We start from the raw sequence: 17,429 nt of genomic DNA on the forward strand, positions 1-17,429 counted from the left end.
GGTGCGGCTTATCTATGGACGAATGCCGTTTTCGTGTCAAATTTGTGGTGTGCGCGTTATAGTCAGGTGCGGTTTATAGTCCGAAAATTACGGTATATTTAACATTATTTTATGCCAGTTTGTTCATTGACACTACACTTAATAGAACGAAAAAACCTTAAATTACTATTTAATTAAAGTAGTTTACATATAAAAGTTCAACATAAAGTTTAACTACATACAGTGCTGGAAAAAAGTATGGCACCCCAGCAATTCTGTCAGATAATGCTCAATCTCTCCCAAAAAATGATTGCAATTACAAATGCTTTGGTAGTAATATCTTCATTTATTTTGATTGCAATAAAAAAATAAAAAGAGAATTGAAAAAAAATTAAATCATTATCATTTTACACAAAACTCCAAAAATCGACAGGACAAAAGTATTAGCAACCTTTGGAAAATCGTGATGCTTCTCTAATTTGTGTGTTTAACAGCATCTCTTACTTACCTGTAGCACATAATAGGTGGTGGCAATAACTAAATCACACTTGCAAACAGTTAAAATGATTAAAGTTGACTCAACCTCTGTCCGGTGTCCTTGTGTGTACCACATTGCTCATGAAGAAAAGAAAGAAGACCAAAGAACTGAATGAGGACTTGAGAAGCAAAATTGTGAGGAAGCATGGGCAATCTCAAGGCTGCAAGTCCAACTCCAAAGACCTGAATGTTCCTGTGTCTACCGTGTGCGGTGTTATAAATAAGTGTAAAGCCCCTGGCACTGTGGTTAACCTCCCTAGATGTGGACGGAAAAGAAAAATTGACGAAAAAGTTCAGCGAAAGATTGCACGGATGGTGGATAAAGAACCTCGACTAACATCCAAACAAGTTCAAGCTGTGCTGCAGTCCGAGGGTACAATAGTGTCAACCCGTACTATCCATCGGCGTCTGAATGAAAAGGGACTCTATGGTAGGATACTCAGGAAGACCCCACTTCTGACCCAGAGACATAAAAAAGCCAGGCTGGCGTTTCCTAAAACTTACCTGAGAAAGCCAAAAATGTTTTGGAACAATGTTCTCTGGTTAAATGAGACAAAAGTACAGCTTTTTGGGAAAAGGCATCAACAGAGTTTACAGGAAAAAATGAGGCCCTCAAAGAAAAGAACACGGTCCGCACAGTCAAACATGGCGGAAGTTCCCTGATTTTTTTGGGGTTGTTTTGTTGCCTTTGGCACTGGACTGCTTGACCATGCGCATGGCATTGTGAAATCTGAAGACTACCAACAAATTTTGCAGCTTAATGTAAGGCCCAGTGTGAGAAGGCTGGGTCTCCTTCAGAGATCATGGGTCTTCCAGCAGGACAATGACCCGAAACACACTTCAAAAAGCACTAGAAAATTGAGAGAAAGCACTGGAGACTTCTAAAGTGGCCAGCAATGAGTCCAGACCTGAATCCCATAGAACACCTGTGGAGAGATCTGAAAATGGAGAAGGTACCCTTCAAATCTCAGAGACCTGGAGCAGTTGGTCAAAGAAGAATGGTCTAAAATTAGTTTGTTCTCAGTTATTTCTTCTAAACGTTGTGCTACCAAGTATTAGGCTGAGGGTCCCAATACTTTTGTCCGGCCCATTTTTGGAGTTTTGTGTAAAATGATAATGATTTTTTTTTTTCATTCTTTTTTGTGTTTTTTCATTGGAAGCAAAATAAATGAGGATATTACAACCAAAGCATTTGTAATTTCTGGAAAAAATTGAGCATTATCTGACAGAATTGCAGGGGTGCCAATACTTTAGGCCAGCAGAGTAGATTCAAGGAGAATTGAAAAAGAAAAAAAAAAGTCAATTTTCCCTTTTGCAGGTTCTTTTATTCTCTTAACGAACAGGAAATGACGACACATGATTCAGGAACAAAAAGAAAATGCCTAGTGTACATTTAGCGAGGAAAGAAAAAAGCTGGTCGACTAGGACAAATACACCACGAGGCACTCCCGAGACGATGTGCCCCGACCTTCAAGTTCATACAGTTTATATTTGTCCAATCAGGTAGCAGCCTCTAGATAAAAACAATGCGAAAAAAAAGTCCTTGTACACAAGCAATACTGTTACCAGAAGTTATTAGATAAACACACAGTTATGAGAACAAAGAATGTGTGCAACGAGATGCAACGATGTGAATGTTCAAGTGAATAAAAGCAAATATACAGTATATCTCCTGAATCATTTCCAAATTTGAGGTTATGATTCCAGCGAGAATCTAAAATCTGTGAGGCCGAACACTCCATCACAGTACTCCCAAACTCAAAACATCGCACCAATATATACCGTATTGACCCGAATATAAGACATTGAAATAAGATTGAAAAAGTGGGGGTCGTCTTATATTCGCGGTCTTGACATTATACCCATTCAGGACGCTAGATGGTGCCAGATATCATTGAAGTGATGTTCTGTCATGACAGATCTCAGCTGCTCTCAAGTTTAACCAGTTTGCATTATTTTATTGCAATGTTTTTCCTTATTCAGATTTGTTTCAAGACTACAGTTACAGTTGGACTTCACTTTGATGGTTAATGCAGTTATGGCAATTTTGTTGTTTTATCACAATAGATTGGTTTATTTACATTTCAAAAAACCAGAAGCCATTCATTTATGAATATGATTGCACTTTAGTTTACATATTTAAATGTTCAGATATTAAAATTTGAATGAAGCAAAATAACATGCTTTTTCTCTCAAATATTTTGTTATAATCATTTGTTTCAGATGTACTGTAAGTATTTTCTGTGTAAAAATTAATTTGGTGTTCAAAAAGTCTTTTTTCAAACTTGAGTCTTGAAAAAGAGGGGGTGGTCTTATAATCAGGGCTGTCTTATATTCGGGCCAATACGGTATTTGAATTAAGTACTCTAATGTTAAGAATAAACCAATTTTTTTCGCTATGGAAACAATTTTTTCCCGGTTTGGTCTCAGCTTCACTGACTAATTCTGGGCCAGCAGATGACATAGAGAACTCATACTGTTTTGTTTTGTATTGTTTTTTTGCGCAGTTGTCGAATCAAATGTGCAAAAGGGCCTTGGCATTTCTGTGACCTTCTTTAAAAACTGTTAGATAGTTTGAGGCAATTTGCCAATCAAAGCCAAAACCTTTATTATGTTTTCAAACTGGCAAGGTGTGATCTAAAGATGGCAAGATTGAAATCTCGCTGCAGCACCCTGCAGCCCTGTCGGTTTGTTTGAGCAAAATAAACACAGTATGCTCATTTGGCCATGGATCAAAACAAGGGCTTCATTAGAGGGGGCTCTGCCTTCTAATGGAGAGGATTGGGATCAAATGAGCTTAAGAAATGTTTTCCCTAATGAACATTTTGCTTAAAGCAATACGCTATTCCATTGTTGAGAAACTAGGCTGCTTTAGCAAACTAAAACAGGTTGCTGAGGGTATTAGAGTCAATTTCAGTTCAGATGCTTGACTGCCAATGTGATGTGAAGGGACTCGCCCAACCTGACTGAGATTGGTGGGGATGTCCGTGTGTGCGCACAGATCTTCCTGGGCACCACGGCAACCATCCCACAGAAAGAAGACCCCCCCTTGTCCAGCCAATCAGAGCATCCCTACGTAACACGTTCCAATGAGGCTGCAGAGATTCCAGAGTCTGCGGCAGTGTAGCCAATGGCGACGTAGCACTGAGGGTGTTCCTGGCTGAGGGGGAGGGTTGCGTGCACTGTAGCAAGAAAGGGAGGAGCTTGGTAGAGTAGAATTCATTCAGGAGGAGCAGATGACCTACATTTAGTTTCCCCTAGGATGAAGGGGGTGGGGGTATGGGGTTGCGGGTAAACATGATTGGGGGGAGAGAGAAAATGAGCAATCGAGGGAGAAGAAGGGACAGGGAGGAGGATCTGTCATGAGCAGTGCTGAAACTGATCCACCACAGAAATTGTTGAAGAATGAAGATGTTGCTCAAAGAACATGAACGCACGTGCATACCACCCCACACAAGATTAATATCCACATAATGTTGCAAGTAATTTCTAAACCACTATGCAATGAGAGACTAACAGGAAATTATCCCATTTCATTTCATTCCTGTGAAATGTATTAATGTTTTTTCACCGCAGGGTAAATGGCACAACTGACAAGCATTGTATTGACCTGTTGTCATTCATACATTGGAAATGTATTTTACTGATTTATTAAATTTGTGACTAAAATATTTAAGTTCTTCCATCAAAAGCAGAAAGTTAGGTCAAAATTGAAAACTGAGATGTCAGGCTGTCCTGATATTGATTTTGATGAACTTCAAGATTAACACATCTGAGAAAATGCCCAAATAAGATGATACAAATTTGCCTTTCAAAGGTTTTGGGCAGCCAGGCTTTATTGTAAGCACAGCTGAAATTTTGCAAAGAGGCAATGTATTGTACATCTTGACTACAAAGTACAGTGGCCAGTGTGTTGTGTATTGTACTGTACAGTGGGTTTGTTGATATTATTCAAGCTTTATTTACCTTTGAAACGCAGTTCTAGGGCAGGGGTCTCCAAACTATTACACATAAGGCCACAGTGGGTGGAGGATTTCATTCCAGCAAAACAACATGACACCTTTGCACCAAGCTGATGTGTTACAAGTGTAATCAATTGAGTGCAGTCAGGTGCTGCTTGTTGTAGCAGAAACCTCATTGGTTAAACTCTCTGTGCTCAATCCGTTGGAACAAAAATCAGGACCCTCCGTGGCTCTTGAGGACCAGTGTGGAGACTGCTGTTCTAAGGCCTTGTTCAGACTGGCAGGCAAAATTCCGATTTTTAACCCATCCAGATTGAAACTGGTTTCATATTAGATACGGACAAGATGCTTTTCAGTCTGAACAGCTCATATTGGATTTGACGGTCCGTGACGACATTTTATGCTAGATGACGCCTTTGTTGTCACAGCAACCAGTCAAGTGGGTCAACAATTTGACCCTGTCTGAACAGGCCGAGATCTTTGCTAAAAGTAGTATAGATAGATAGATAGATAGATAGATAGATAGATAGATAGATAGATAGATAGATAGATAGATAGATAGATAGATAGATAGATAGATAGATAGATAGATAGATAGATAGATAAACATACTCAATGTCCAAATCACGTAACATAGCACAACCAAGAGATTAAAAATTATAATAATAATGAATATAATAATAAAAAGTGGACTACAGTAAACAACACTGGGTCTCCTAGCGAGCCACTTTTAGAAGGCACATATACCAGTGCTGGTCAACCCATAAAAATCTGATTTGACGAGGAATCTGATTTGAATCAGATATGCCTGGAGTCTGAACGCAGCCGAAAACAGCACATTGATAACTGATCAAAGTCATAAGGGGATACCAAGCACATATTTTTTTAGGTACAGCCCATACAAAAAGGCTTCTAACACTGTTTTATCAAGTTGCAATAATGTACAGCACTTCGTTTTAGCAGCGACTTTGCTCATAGTGTTACATAGATTCCTTTGAGTTCAGTTTTATGAAATGTAAAAAGCCAGTGAAATCAGGTAACTTTAGAGTATTTTTGTTTTTAGACGTTTTCGCAATGCTTATGCTTTACGATGTCAACCTTAAGGTAAATATTTTTGAGTTAAGAGTTTATTCTTTCATTTAAAAAGACCAATAAATATATCGACACATTGCAACAAATAGGTGCGAAAAGTATCCGGCTTTGTTGGAACAGCTCACTTAAATTGTTAGTGAGACCAGTCCTTGTACTGCACATTTCTGTCAAATCATGTAGCTGTAAGAGGAAAAAAAAGAAAAAGTACATCCATCCTACTTCTCTACCCGTTGATCTCATAGGGGTTAGCACAGTTAATCACGGGTTAATCACAGTTGACATGGGCAACATGCAATACCTTCCATAATTTCAGTCTCGCAAATTGTGAGCATGTTTACAGTTGTTTGTGTGTGTTTGTATGTGTGTCAGGAAGCTGGTGAGTCATATAGTTAGGGGAAGTATACTTGTGTCTGGGCCAGCTGCTGTCTGAATTATTAAAGGCACAAAACCTGCAGCTTGAAAATGTTCAGCCATGATCTGGCACTCAACAACGCTCACCACCAGTGGGCCTGACCGCGGAAGGGGCACTCTGATCAAAGTCTCTCAGTATGTGACCCACAAATACATGTTAAACACCTACTTCATAATGATGGCTCAATTGAGCAACGTGCACCACTCTGTAATGACGTACTCGACTGCAGTGACTGGTCGAGCGAAACACATAATATAAGCTCACTGCACCATATCAGAGGAGATTCACACTGCAATGCCACGTCACCACAATCAGAAAGAAAGCTCCACAGTGTGTGTTTGTGTGTGACCCAGTTACTGCACTTGCATACTGCTCCATTGCTGTATATGTGACCTAGAAACACGCATATGCCTCAATCATTCCCACATATCTGACTCAAGATACCGCTCTTAGCCATGCACATTGACCTACATCTGACCCAGTAAACCACACAACATGTTGCATCGCATTAACACATAAAATTCATTCAATGATTCATTCTGGAAAACAAATAAGCCAAATAAAAAAATCATCTGACTAATAGAAGCAATCAGTCAAACATACACTTGAACTAGCTGTACTGAGGGGTTTCCGAGGTACGCTGACTTTGAAAAAGTCTGAATAGTTTCCGTTTGTAACTTCTGCAGATGCATGCATGTTAAGTGAATGACTGAGCCTCTCTATCTTGTCTCTTGTAGCTCAAGGATGTGGTGAGGATTGCCGGAGGGTGCCACCACCTAAACCCAAGAGGAACCCAAACACACAACTGAGTGTTTCCTTCGACGAGTCCTACATAAAAACCCACGGTGGCGGCGGAATGTGCACTGCCAAAGGACTCCACCGAACTGGCTCCCCGTGCGAGCGAAACACTTCCCCACCACAGAGCGACGAGAGCCCTACAGACGACTGTGAGGATGAGCCTGTCTACATCGAGATGGGCGGGATAGATGTTGGGGCGCGAGAGCTCCTGAAAAGTGAGGACGAGGAGCCCGGAGAGTCCGTGTATGAAGAGATGAAGTACCCTATGCTGGATGATATGGAGTACCGTACTGACCCAGTGGGGTGTCGTTCAGCATGTCCTACCCCTGCACCTTATGACCCAGAACCTCTCAGCCGATGCTCTACCCCGAGAAACATTCCTTTCTGTGACATTCCTGCACCGTTTCCCAATTTACTGACCCATAGGCCCCCACTGCTGGTTTTCCCCCCAGCACCGGCCCAATGCTCGCCAAATTCAGACGAGTCTCCCCTCACGCCACTCGATGTTACCAAATTGCCAATGCTGGAGAACCAATCTTACAGCAAATCCCCGACCTCCTCTACCGAGCCACCATCCTCCGCACACATCCGTAGAGAGCTTACGGCTACCCCGACCCTTACCGTCTCTGGGCGCTCTTCTGCACCTCCCCTGCCCTGTACTCTCTACAAATCTTCCACCTCATCCTCCTATCAGCGCAGCCACTCGGCGTGCCCATCGCCAGTTAGCATGGGCCGCTGCCTCACTCCGTTGAGCCTAATGCGAACGCCGCCTTTCGACGCTCCAGTGCCATTTCCAGGGGGTCTGCCAAGGAGTGCCTCAGCCACCCCTCACGGAAAAGGGTCACCGCCCCAAGATGCCGTAGGACGACTCCATGGATCAATGCAGAATGTGTCAACAGGGCGTTCACGGACACCTACAAGCCCGCTGGATGAACTGACCAACTTGTTTACCACTGGAAGGAACATGCTTAAGAAAAATGCCAGCGGGAGAAAATCCAAAGAGCCTGGAGAGAGTAAGTCATTTGACACAATTTCCTGAAATTCAGACAAAAGTTTTGCATCAATCGTAGCAATACAACACAAAGGTATATTACCGTATTGGCCCGAATATAAGACGGTGATTTTGCATTGAAAAAAGACTGAAAAAGAGGAGGTTGTCTTATATTTGCGGTCTTGACATTATACCCATTCACGACGCTAGATGGCGCCAGATATCACTGAAGCGATGTTCTGTCATGATAGATCTCAGCTACTCTCAGGTTTGACCAGTTTGCATTATTTTATTGCAATTTTTTTCCTTATTCAGATTTGTTTCAAGACTACAGTTACAGTTAGACTTCACTTTGATGGTTAATGCAATTATGGCATTTTTGTTGTTTTATCACAATAGATTGGTTTATTTACATTTCAAAAACCAGAAGCCATTCATTTACGAATGTTATTCCATTTTATTTAACATATTTTAATGTTCAGATATTAAGATTTAAATGAGGCAAAATAACATGCTTTTTCTCTCAAATATATTGTTATATTCATTTGTTTTGGATGTACTGTAATTATTTTCTGTATAAAAAATAATTTGGTGTTCAAAAAGTCTTTTTTTTTCCAAACTTGAGTCTTGAAAGTGAGGGGGTCGTCTTATGATCAGGGCTGTCTTATATTCGGGCCAATACGGTACTACTTTACCTCTCTTCTGCAATACCATTAATTTAAAACAATCAAATGAAAAATTGGAAGAAGGCTGACAATAATTGCTCGGGTGATGACATATTCTTGCACTACTGCGCAAACTTAATTTGTTACCTCAAACGATGTTGGGAATGTTTTTAACCAATCTTAAAGAGCCAAAACTCTGATTATGTATGCACTTTGGTCCATAAAAAAGTAAACGTTAAGCATACTTCACCCTAATATTTCATTGCTTTGGTTAAACTAAGTAAAAATTAAATTAGGCAAGACAATCACTGACATTTATGACCATCGTGTGGTCTTGTAGTTCCTTTTCAACCATCCAATTGATTTAATCTAGGTGCTGTGAGCCAAGTCTGATAAAATATGAGTATTAAATCTGAAAGGATTACTGTGAAAATGGGCAGTAGGTCAATACATTATGTTACATCACAATGACTTTAGACTGTGACAGTATATTTAGTTGCATTGATGCCCAACTAGCATTTACTATTGGAATATACCAAATGCATTGTGGAAAACAAATTAATTATATACTTCACTTTAGATCAACTTGACAGGTTCCATGTATCTTTGACCCCACTTTTCATGACATAAATCATACAGAAACTACAAACACCCCAGTGAGCCTACAAATCTTTCCTCACTCTATACTCTTAGCAACTACAACATAGCAACAGTGGAAGAAGAAGAAATCCCTTTCTTATTTGCAGCTTCCCTCCCTCCGCGTAGAGCGGCCAATCACAGCTCATAACATGCCGGTGCTTGACGGAGCAAGGCGCTCCCGATGTGCATAACGCTATAGCACTCAATTGCAATCTAACACCTCGTCGACGCGTTACAGATGCTCTTGTCTGTCCAATCCCTGTATGGTCTACTTATATGCGCAGCCAATCAAAACGAGGCTGCAGCTTTCCTAGTCTGCAGCCAATTTAGTGTTTCTTGATGTTGATGATAATAGAACTTGTTCTCACCATATGTTGAAATATAAAATGCATTTGCAATTTAATTATATGTTCTACTATTTCCAAAATAATTAGGAAATAGAACACATTGATTTCCCAGGAAAATACTATATTACTCAGCTCTACTCATTATTATTCCTCATATAACTGAGCTCATGTGCTATTGTTTAACCTTATACATCATAAAAGGCATTTGAATAGTCGCACAGCACGCATGGGAGTGATATGCATCATTCTTAATACACACACAAGCATAATCATGACATTGGGAGAGTCATTTTTCTCTCTCCCAAGCCTCAACAACAAGCCTGACCCACTTACCAATTGGTTAATCACCAAACACATGCATACACAAGAGACTGCATATGTGACACATGCCTATGCTTTGTACTATTACGTAAGAGCCCATATAGGAGCTGTAAAGAACTACAGTTCCGCCTTGTGATGCACAGTGGTGCTCCATAATGTCTTCATTGTGTTTCCATGCATACATTCATTCATTCATTCATCAAACGTGGCACTTATCCTCACACACACACGAACCTAATGTGTGTAACTACAGAAATGTCGAGGAAGGATCTGAGCTCCGCATGAAGACACAAGAAAGGGGTTTCAACAATAGTGATGGTTGGGTGTTAAAGGATGTCACACCACAAAAAGATTTATTACTGTCTATTGACTGTTATTGCTACTGCTACTAATACTACTGCTAATACTTATTTAAAAAAAAATAAAATGGGGGGGGGAATGTAATAATTTATGATCAAACTATTTTAGTCAACCACTTACGTAGAAACTACCATGTAGTTAGTGCCACCTAGAGGAAAACATGTTGTAATGCAACAATTCCACGAGATTGTCCTTCGGCAATTCTACAAGATAACTCCATAGTTTTAAAAGCATGTCAAATGACACCACAGCAAACTAATTTATTATTTCTCTCATGTATTATCTTTGAAAGGGCATAAAATGACGCTGTGTTTTAATCGGCATGAATTTGTATATCCCTGTGTAATATCTAATGTGAAAAAGCAAATGCTTCAATAACTCTTTAACTAAATCACTGAATATTTGTACCATTTCTTTTTGTTTAAAGCGGAGTCCAAAAGTAAGTCCCACGGGGAGTCCAAGCGTGAAGGGAAGGAGCGCCACAGTCACAGCAAGGAGTCCAAGCGAGACTCGAAGGAGCGCCACAGCAAAGAGTCCTCTCATCGCAGAGACAGGGACAAAGACAGAGAAAAGGACAGAGACAAAGACAGGGATAGATCCGGCAATGTGGACTCACTGTCTCACAGGCGCAACAGCAAAGAACGAAGCAGCATGGATGTCCCGCCTGTTCGCAGGGACAGCAGAGACCAAGGGTACAGTAGTGTGGAGCCCATTCCGGTTAGATGGGATTCTAAAGACCGGAGCTGCAGTTCCGTGGAACCCATCCCATTAATAAGAAGGGACTCAAAAGATAAAGGGGTAAGCAATGGAGACCTGATGCTGAGACAAGATAGCAAAGACAAGGGTGTGGGACATGGAATGGAGTCTTTGCTTAAACAGGAAAACAAAGACAGGGAAAGACTCCTTGATCAAACACCGGAGTTGTTACCGAGACAGGACAGCAAAGAGGGTGCTAGGAACGGTGTAGACAGCAGACATGAAAGCAGAGAAAGACTGCTAGATCAGCCACCGGAGCTCTTACCACGACAAGAAAGTAGAGAGCGTGTCAGAAATGGGGTGGACTCAAAGCACGAAAGCAGAGACAAGCCACCTGAGCTTCTACCACGACAGGAGAGCAAAGACAGATTTAGAACTGGTTCAGAATATAAGCACGATAGCAAAGACTATCGTCCTGATTTGTTACCCAGACAAGACAGCAAAGAGAGGGCGAGAAATGAAATGGAGCACAGACATGAAGGAAGAATAGACCAGCCACCAGAGATCCTTCCCAGACAAGAAACATCCAGGAACAGTAACAGTAAGGACAGGACTGTATACATCTCTGAATCCAAACATGAAGGGAGAGATAGAAACATTCACAATGGCGGAGATCTTCCACCACCTCTCCTACCCAGGCAGGATAGTAAAGATCTGAGCAGAACTGGCCTCGAAGTAAGACGAGATAGCAAAGACAGAAGTCTGAATGGTTCGGATCAGCAGTATTATGACGGCAAAATAACAAAGAGCCCGACTGCGATGGAGTACAGGTATGACAGCAAAGAAAGGGGATATAGATCAGACGGAACGCCACGACGAGAGAACAGAGCAAATCACAGCATGGACTCATCGAAAGCACAAGAGAGGAATGGGAGTGCGGTATCAGGCCAGCATTCATCAACCACGACTCCTAATCACCACAACAGACCAACTGGTAGCCCCCCGATGACTGCGGGCACTGGAAACGGTGAGGTTTCAATTCAAATACGATATTATTCATCAAGCTAGTGGTTTTGTCCTTTTAACAGTTCTACAGTTTTGTACGTATAATACCAGCTGTACACATGACTTTAGTTCAGAATGCCTACAAAACGCTAAAAAAAATAAGTACTGCATAAAGGATCAGTCATTGTCTGGATTTTGACTTGTGTTCCAATGCCCACATGACTTAAAAACTCAATTAAATCATAAATGAAGAGGGACAGGTGTCATACGCAAGGCCTTGCCACATCATAAATCTAAACTAAATCAAACCATCTTAAATTAGGATGCATTAGACAAATAGACCATTTACAATACATCCATTTCTGTCAGCTAACATAATGTAGTTCCCATAGATTTTTGTAAAAAAAGAAAAACATATTGGCATATTGGCTTTCTTATAATTACACATTTTTCCTCGTCTTTCTAGATTTGAAAGCAGTACCCAAATATGCCCGTTCACCTTCCATGTCTGCTAACCCTTCTCCAATGGGGACACCACAAAGGAGAGCAGCAGAGGCTCATCAGAACCAGGTAAGTCTTGTCATTGTTTATATAACAGTTAGGCACGTGCCGGTTTGATAACCATAAGCAAAAATGTCCCTGTTCTCACGGTATTGCACTTACAGCTCTAAAATGTGTTACTTTCAGATATCTGGGTTTAAACAAAAAAAAAACTTTTTTCCTTTGAACATTATTTTGTTTTTTTTAATTCAAAACTTATTGGCAAATTGGAACATAAGTATAATGTAAAGTTAAATTAAAAAAAAAAAAAAAAATGCAGTCTTTTAGGTTAACCTAAACCCACAGCCACAGTTCAACAGTATTAGCATCAGAACAAAAAAAAATGTTCCATAAAAAGCACGTGTGTATGACTCGTATCATGTTTATATTATACACACACTCGCTTTCTCAACACAGACAGTTGCCAGAGAGAAAAAAACACCACGTTTCCAACGCTAGACACACTAAACATGCTGGAGTTAACTCTCATAGCTGGTGGCAACTGTTCATGACAGTGTTTACAAACCTTTAATTTGGCGTAAATACATATCATATGCATATCATATTGAAGGTATTGCCTCCTCCGCAAACATTTTTTATATGTCAGTTGGCCCTCCTCCTCTAAGCTATGGCCGTCTGTAACTTTTCTGTAGCTGAAGTATTCCCATACCAGCGATTTCGTTTTCTTCGATGGGGGGGCAAGTTCTTCGACTGGGGAAATATTTCAGGGGTTTCACCTCCTCCAGCCACCGTGTAGCACAGCATCAACCGGTGGGGGAGGGTTGAGCCACACATCTGCAATCGAGGGATTTGTCCATGCATTTTTGTGACATAAAAAAATCGCTAATACCTTAGGGACGGTATGACGGAAATTTTTTTGTGGTTTTGAAACCTTGACGTTTTCATACCACGGTATACCTTGAAACCGTAATCCTGCAAACTAATACACAAACCATCCTTGAGCTTTCGTTTGCTGTTGCGGTAATGATAGAAACATAAGACTCAGTGTAATCGTTACACTGTTTTCTCAGATGCCCCAGATGCCATGGATATGTGGAGACAACACCATGCTGGAGCAGATCGAGAGGAAGCGCACACTTTGCAAAGAGATCCGCTCTAGACAACATCCTCACCTGCAAAGGTATCTTGAGAAGCCTCCTCTGGACAGGAATGAGGACAGGCACCACGAGCGTAGTCAGTGCAAACAAGAGAGTGGGTCGGTCCTCCCGGCTTGTGGGAAGAGCAGTGGAGCCAAAAAGATCCGTCCCCCTCCGTATCCGACACAGACCACTGTATTCTGGGACACTGCCATCTGACTTGATACAAACACACCTCTCATATTGCCACACAACCCGGAATGATTCCCTTCCTCTCCCTTTGGGGACATCAAGACAACCAATTAGAGCACCGGGGAATGATGCTCACTGATGTCAAAGGACAATGGTGTTACCATAGCAATATTTCTGCTTGTTCAGGTTGTCATGTTTTCTTATCATCGCTGGTGATATTTGATATTTTTCTATTTCATGTGGCTGGATTCTTGTAATATAACTAGTAGAGTAGATATTTGATGAATAGATATTTTCTAAATCAGATGGGGATTAAAGAGCATCTTAAAGTATGTATAGTAGATGTAAATGCCATCTAACATTTGTTATTTTAAGCTTTTTATGTTTCATTAGTTACTTTGAGCTAAAATATTCTACAAATACGTGTCCTATGGTAGCCTATGATTCTTATGCCCCCAACTTTTTTATGCTTAAAGAACTCAAATGAATGGTCTACTCAGTTTTGTCTGCATCTATTTGACATTTTCACTGTTGTATTGTAAGTTGAGGAGTTGTGTCAACATTGGGGATGGGTTAAACAGATTGTTAAATGTATAACAGATTGTTGATTAATTGTGTCTTGAAGCATTTATAGCAAAATGGAGTGTACTGGGCACTGTTGATTCAGTCTCAACTGTCTAAAAGGCGTAACATGGCAGCTATGGGAAGCTGAGCTACAGCCACACAGACAGCATTTTTTCCATCACAGTACAAAACTATCAGCAAAATAGTTTAGAACAATCAAAAATGTGATTCTCCCAAGGGCGTAGGTTTGCATAGGGACGGTAGGGACATAACACCACCAACTTTTAGGGCTGCTCAAATTGTCCCCACCAACTTTTAAGCAACCTTATTTGGATTATATAATGAGTTCAGTTATATAGGTAATTTAGATTGTCTTCCCATAAGTTGTAAGGATAGAATTGACCCTACATTATGTTCAGACTTACATTTACCCCCTTTCACTTGCTGAATGTGCTGGTCCAATGTTTTCCACTTCAAACGCACGTTTGATTGGCTGATGACTAGAACCTCCACATTCACACAATCCCAACAGAAATACATGTCGACATGCCGCCTCCTCCGCCCCTTTGAAGAGGAGGGATATCAGAAGGTTTTTTTTCGGCCAGCAGCAGCCATTTTAAGTAATGTAAAAAGACGTCGATGTTGTGAAGGTGGGGACCACACCACTAATTTTGCAACTGAAAGTCCGACCGGCATCGGAGTTAGCATAACATTAAACCGTGTGAACTTGCGAATCTGTGAAACTCGAGTAGAAAGCTGTTTAGTGACGTGTCTTCCTGTACTTTTTCAACTGTTAACGTTAATCCAACTGTGTATTTTGTGCATTTATTCCCTAATTAAAATGTATTTTCTATCTCTAATCATTAAAAAATATATATATATTTGCAGCCGATGCACATTTTTAACCCCCCCCCCCCCCCCCCCCAAAAAAAACATGCATGTTATTCTGTTATAGCGTCCCTACCAATTTTAAGACCAAACCTACGCCCTTGGATTCTCCCATCCCATTAATTCAATCATTGCCAGTTATTTTCAAAGCAGAATCTCCCATATTGCCAGTTATTAGATACTGTAACATTTTGCCTCTATATATTTTTTTAAGACTTTTGTTCTGTGACAATATTAACAGCAATCATTTTAAGAATATGGGTTAGTTTTACCCAAAATAGTGGTTTCTTGCCAAATTATGGGAAAATTTACGTTTTTCATAGAATTAATGTACTTACAGATATACAAATCAGAAGCGTGCTCACTCAACGCATGGCTTGAGTTGAACGTCAGTGGCTTTTATTCCCCTCACATGATGTTTATCATTTAATTCATGAACTGCATCATATATTCTCACGGTCATGATGCACACTTTCTACTACCAACTACTGAGACACACGGTATACTCTCCTTATACCTTACATACATACTTTGTTCAAGTGTCAGGTGCCTAAACTTGTTTGACTTCCAATGTGTTGGCGTTACTATCCCTTGTAATCGATGTGACAAGCTCGTATCTTTAACTAAAAAAGCTGTGCTGATTTAAAAGCGATTTAACAGCTAAAAATTGGTGGGTTCATCTTACACTCTTGAATAAGGAGACATTGTCAAACTGATTTGAGTACCTTAGAAAGTCCATTTATAGGTATAAACCTACAAATATACTTGTAATACATTCCAGTTAATAAATATAAACATTCTCGGCAGCGAATAAGTTAAAAATTTACAACATTGTTTTAGTCTTTACCAGTCATTCAAAGAAATTGAATCAAAAGCCCATTCCAAAGGGACATGCTTCAGATTTCCATCCATGCATTGCTCCTGCTTTTTCTAGAATATTCTACTGTACAGATACAGCTAGAACAAAAACTGGAATAATTCGGTGATTCGGTTCATGTGTGTATTACTGTACGAAGTCACTTAGACTTTTGAAGGAAAAAACTTGGCAGAGAAAGTGTGATTATTTCTGTAGCATTGTACAACACCAATATGGGTGTGTTGGAAAGGTAGCAAATTAGAATATACATTTTTAACAGTATAATTTCCCAAACCAGCCAAAGCCCGTTTTAAGCGAGAAACTGTGTGGTTGCACTTTGGGTGGGTTGGCTATTAGAAAAGGGGTCGGTGGCAATAGCTGGTCCATTGAATGCCAGCACCGTCACTTTGCCATGCACACTTGCAAGTACTAGAAAACAGTGTAAATACTTGATGCCAACAACCAGCCTGTACAATCAACACCTGAGCTTTTAGAACATGTCTTGATTTTACTGCAGATTATAATAGCCATATGCACTTGCTTAAGAAATACATTTCAAGATGATGCTTATATACAGTATATATTTTTAAAAACGTGACAACTAGCGAGCTGTGTTATGTGCGTTTTTTTGGGCAGGGAAGTAAATGTGTCATTCAGCATTGGCTGCGCGGGAAATGTGGTCATTGACTGATTGGTTGTCCCTGAATATATAGCGATTGGCTGGAAACTTTTACAGAGATCATCAAGGACCTATATCATGGCAACAGCTCCGAAAACATATTTCAAAGACAGGGGTTGCACAAAGGCCACCGAAACGTGGGGGTTTTGCCAAGAAAACTGCACTGCCCATCATCGTTCCATCACGTTCAATAATGATGGTAAAAATATCCCTTCTCCCTCTGCTACCTCCCACTACCTCAATCTCCTGCTTTCATCATCTTAATTGGTCCCCTTTTGCACATGAAAATGCAATGTCCACATTGCCAAATTGTATGGGTTTTGACATATGAGCTACAGTCCTTAGAGTGCAAGTGCAGTAACCCCTCCTGTGGTGTGAATCAACACCCCCGGGGTCCCTCTGTGTTGTACCGGTCGGTGTGCGTGAGCGCAAGGGAGTGAGCTCTGTGTTTGTGTGTGCCTAGCTACACTGTATGCAAGTTGAATCTTAAAAGAAAAAATATGATTGTTTTAAAATGTTAACTTGACCCCGCGCCCATAATATTGGGTGAGGCGGGGTGATGTTTGGAAATGTAATAACGATGATGTACAATCTTTTTTGTGTGTATAAACGTGCACTGTGAAAAGGTAGAGAGAGCACCGCACTGTCAGAGTCCTCTGTCTTATTGCACTGAGTGTTCTTTTGTTTTGCGTATTTCAAAATATTAAAAAAAAGGAAAACATGTTTGAGGAAAAAAAAGTAATGTATTCTGATTGTCACTTGGGTTTGTTAAGAGAAATAAATAAATATGAACTTGAAACCTGCCATGG

The 17,429-nt window shown here is 40.4% G+C and overlaps 2 protein-coding genes across 4 annotated transcripts in view; one reads left to right on the top strand and one right to left on the bottom strand.

Annotated features, from left to right (window-relative positions):
- Positions 1–4,633, bottom strand: part of LOC130929777 (glypican-5-like) — a 203,930-nt gene extending 199,297 nt beyond the window's left edge. Inside the window, exon 1 of one of the 3 annotated variants that reach the window (XM_057857272.1) lies at positions 4,483–4,633. Coding sequence is in view for 1 of the 3 variants with exons in the window: in XM_057857276.1 (XP_057713259.1) it covers positions 4,483–4,555 (73 nt within the window). In the remaining 2 variants the exon portion in view is untranslated. The remainder of the gene's footprint in view (positions 1–4,482) is intronic. The other 2 variants (XM_057857274.1, XM_057857276.1) reach the window with 2 other exon arrangements.
- The window catches only part of nyap2b (neuronal tyrosine-phosphorylated phosphoinositide-3-kinase adaptor 2b), a 32,125-nt gene extending 14,696 nt beyond the window's left edge, over positions 1–17,429 (top strand). Inside the window, exons 4-7 of the mRNA XM_057857271.1 lie at positions 6,720–7,793; positions 10,531–11,826; positions 12,271–12,374; positions 13,376–17,429. Coding sequence (XP_057713254.1) covers positions 6,720–7,793; positions 10,531–11,826; positions 12,271–12,374; positions 13,376–13,660 — 2,759 coding nt within the window. The 3' untranslated portion in view covers positions 13,661–17,429. The remainder of the gene's footprint in view (positions 1–6,719; positions 7,794–10,530; positions 11,827–12,270; positions 12,375–13,375) is intronic.

This window comes from Corythoichthys intestinalis, chromosome 14, assembly GCF_030265065.1.
Source record: "Corythoichthys intestinalis isolate RoL2023-P3 chromosome 14, ASM3026506v1, whole genome shotgun sequence".
NCBI lineage: Eukaryota > Metazoa > Chordata > Actinopteri > Syngnathiformes > Syngnathidae > Corythoichthys > Corythoichthys intestinalis.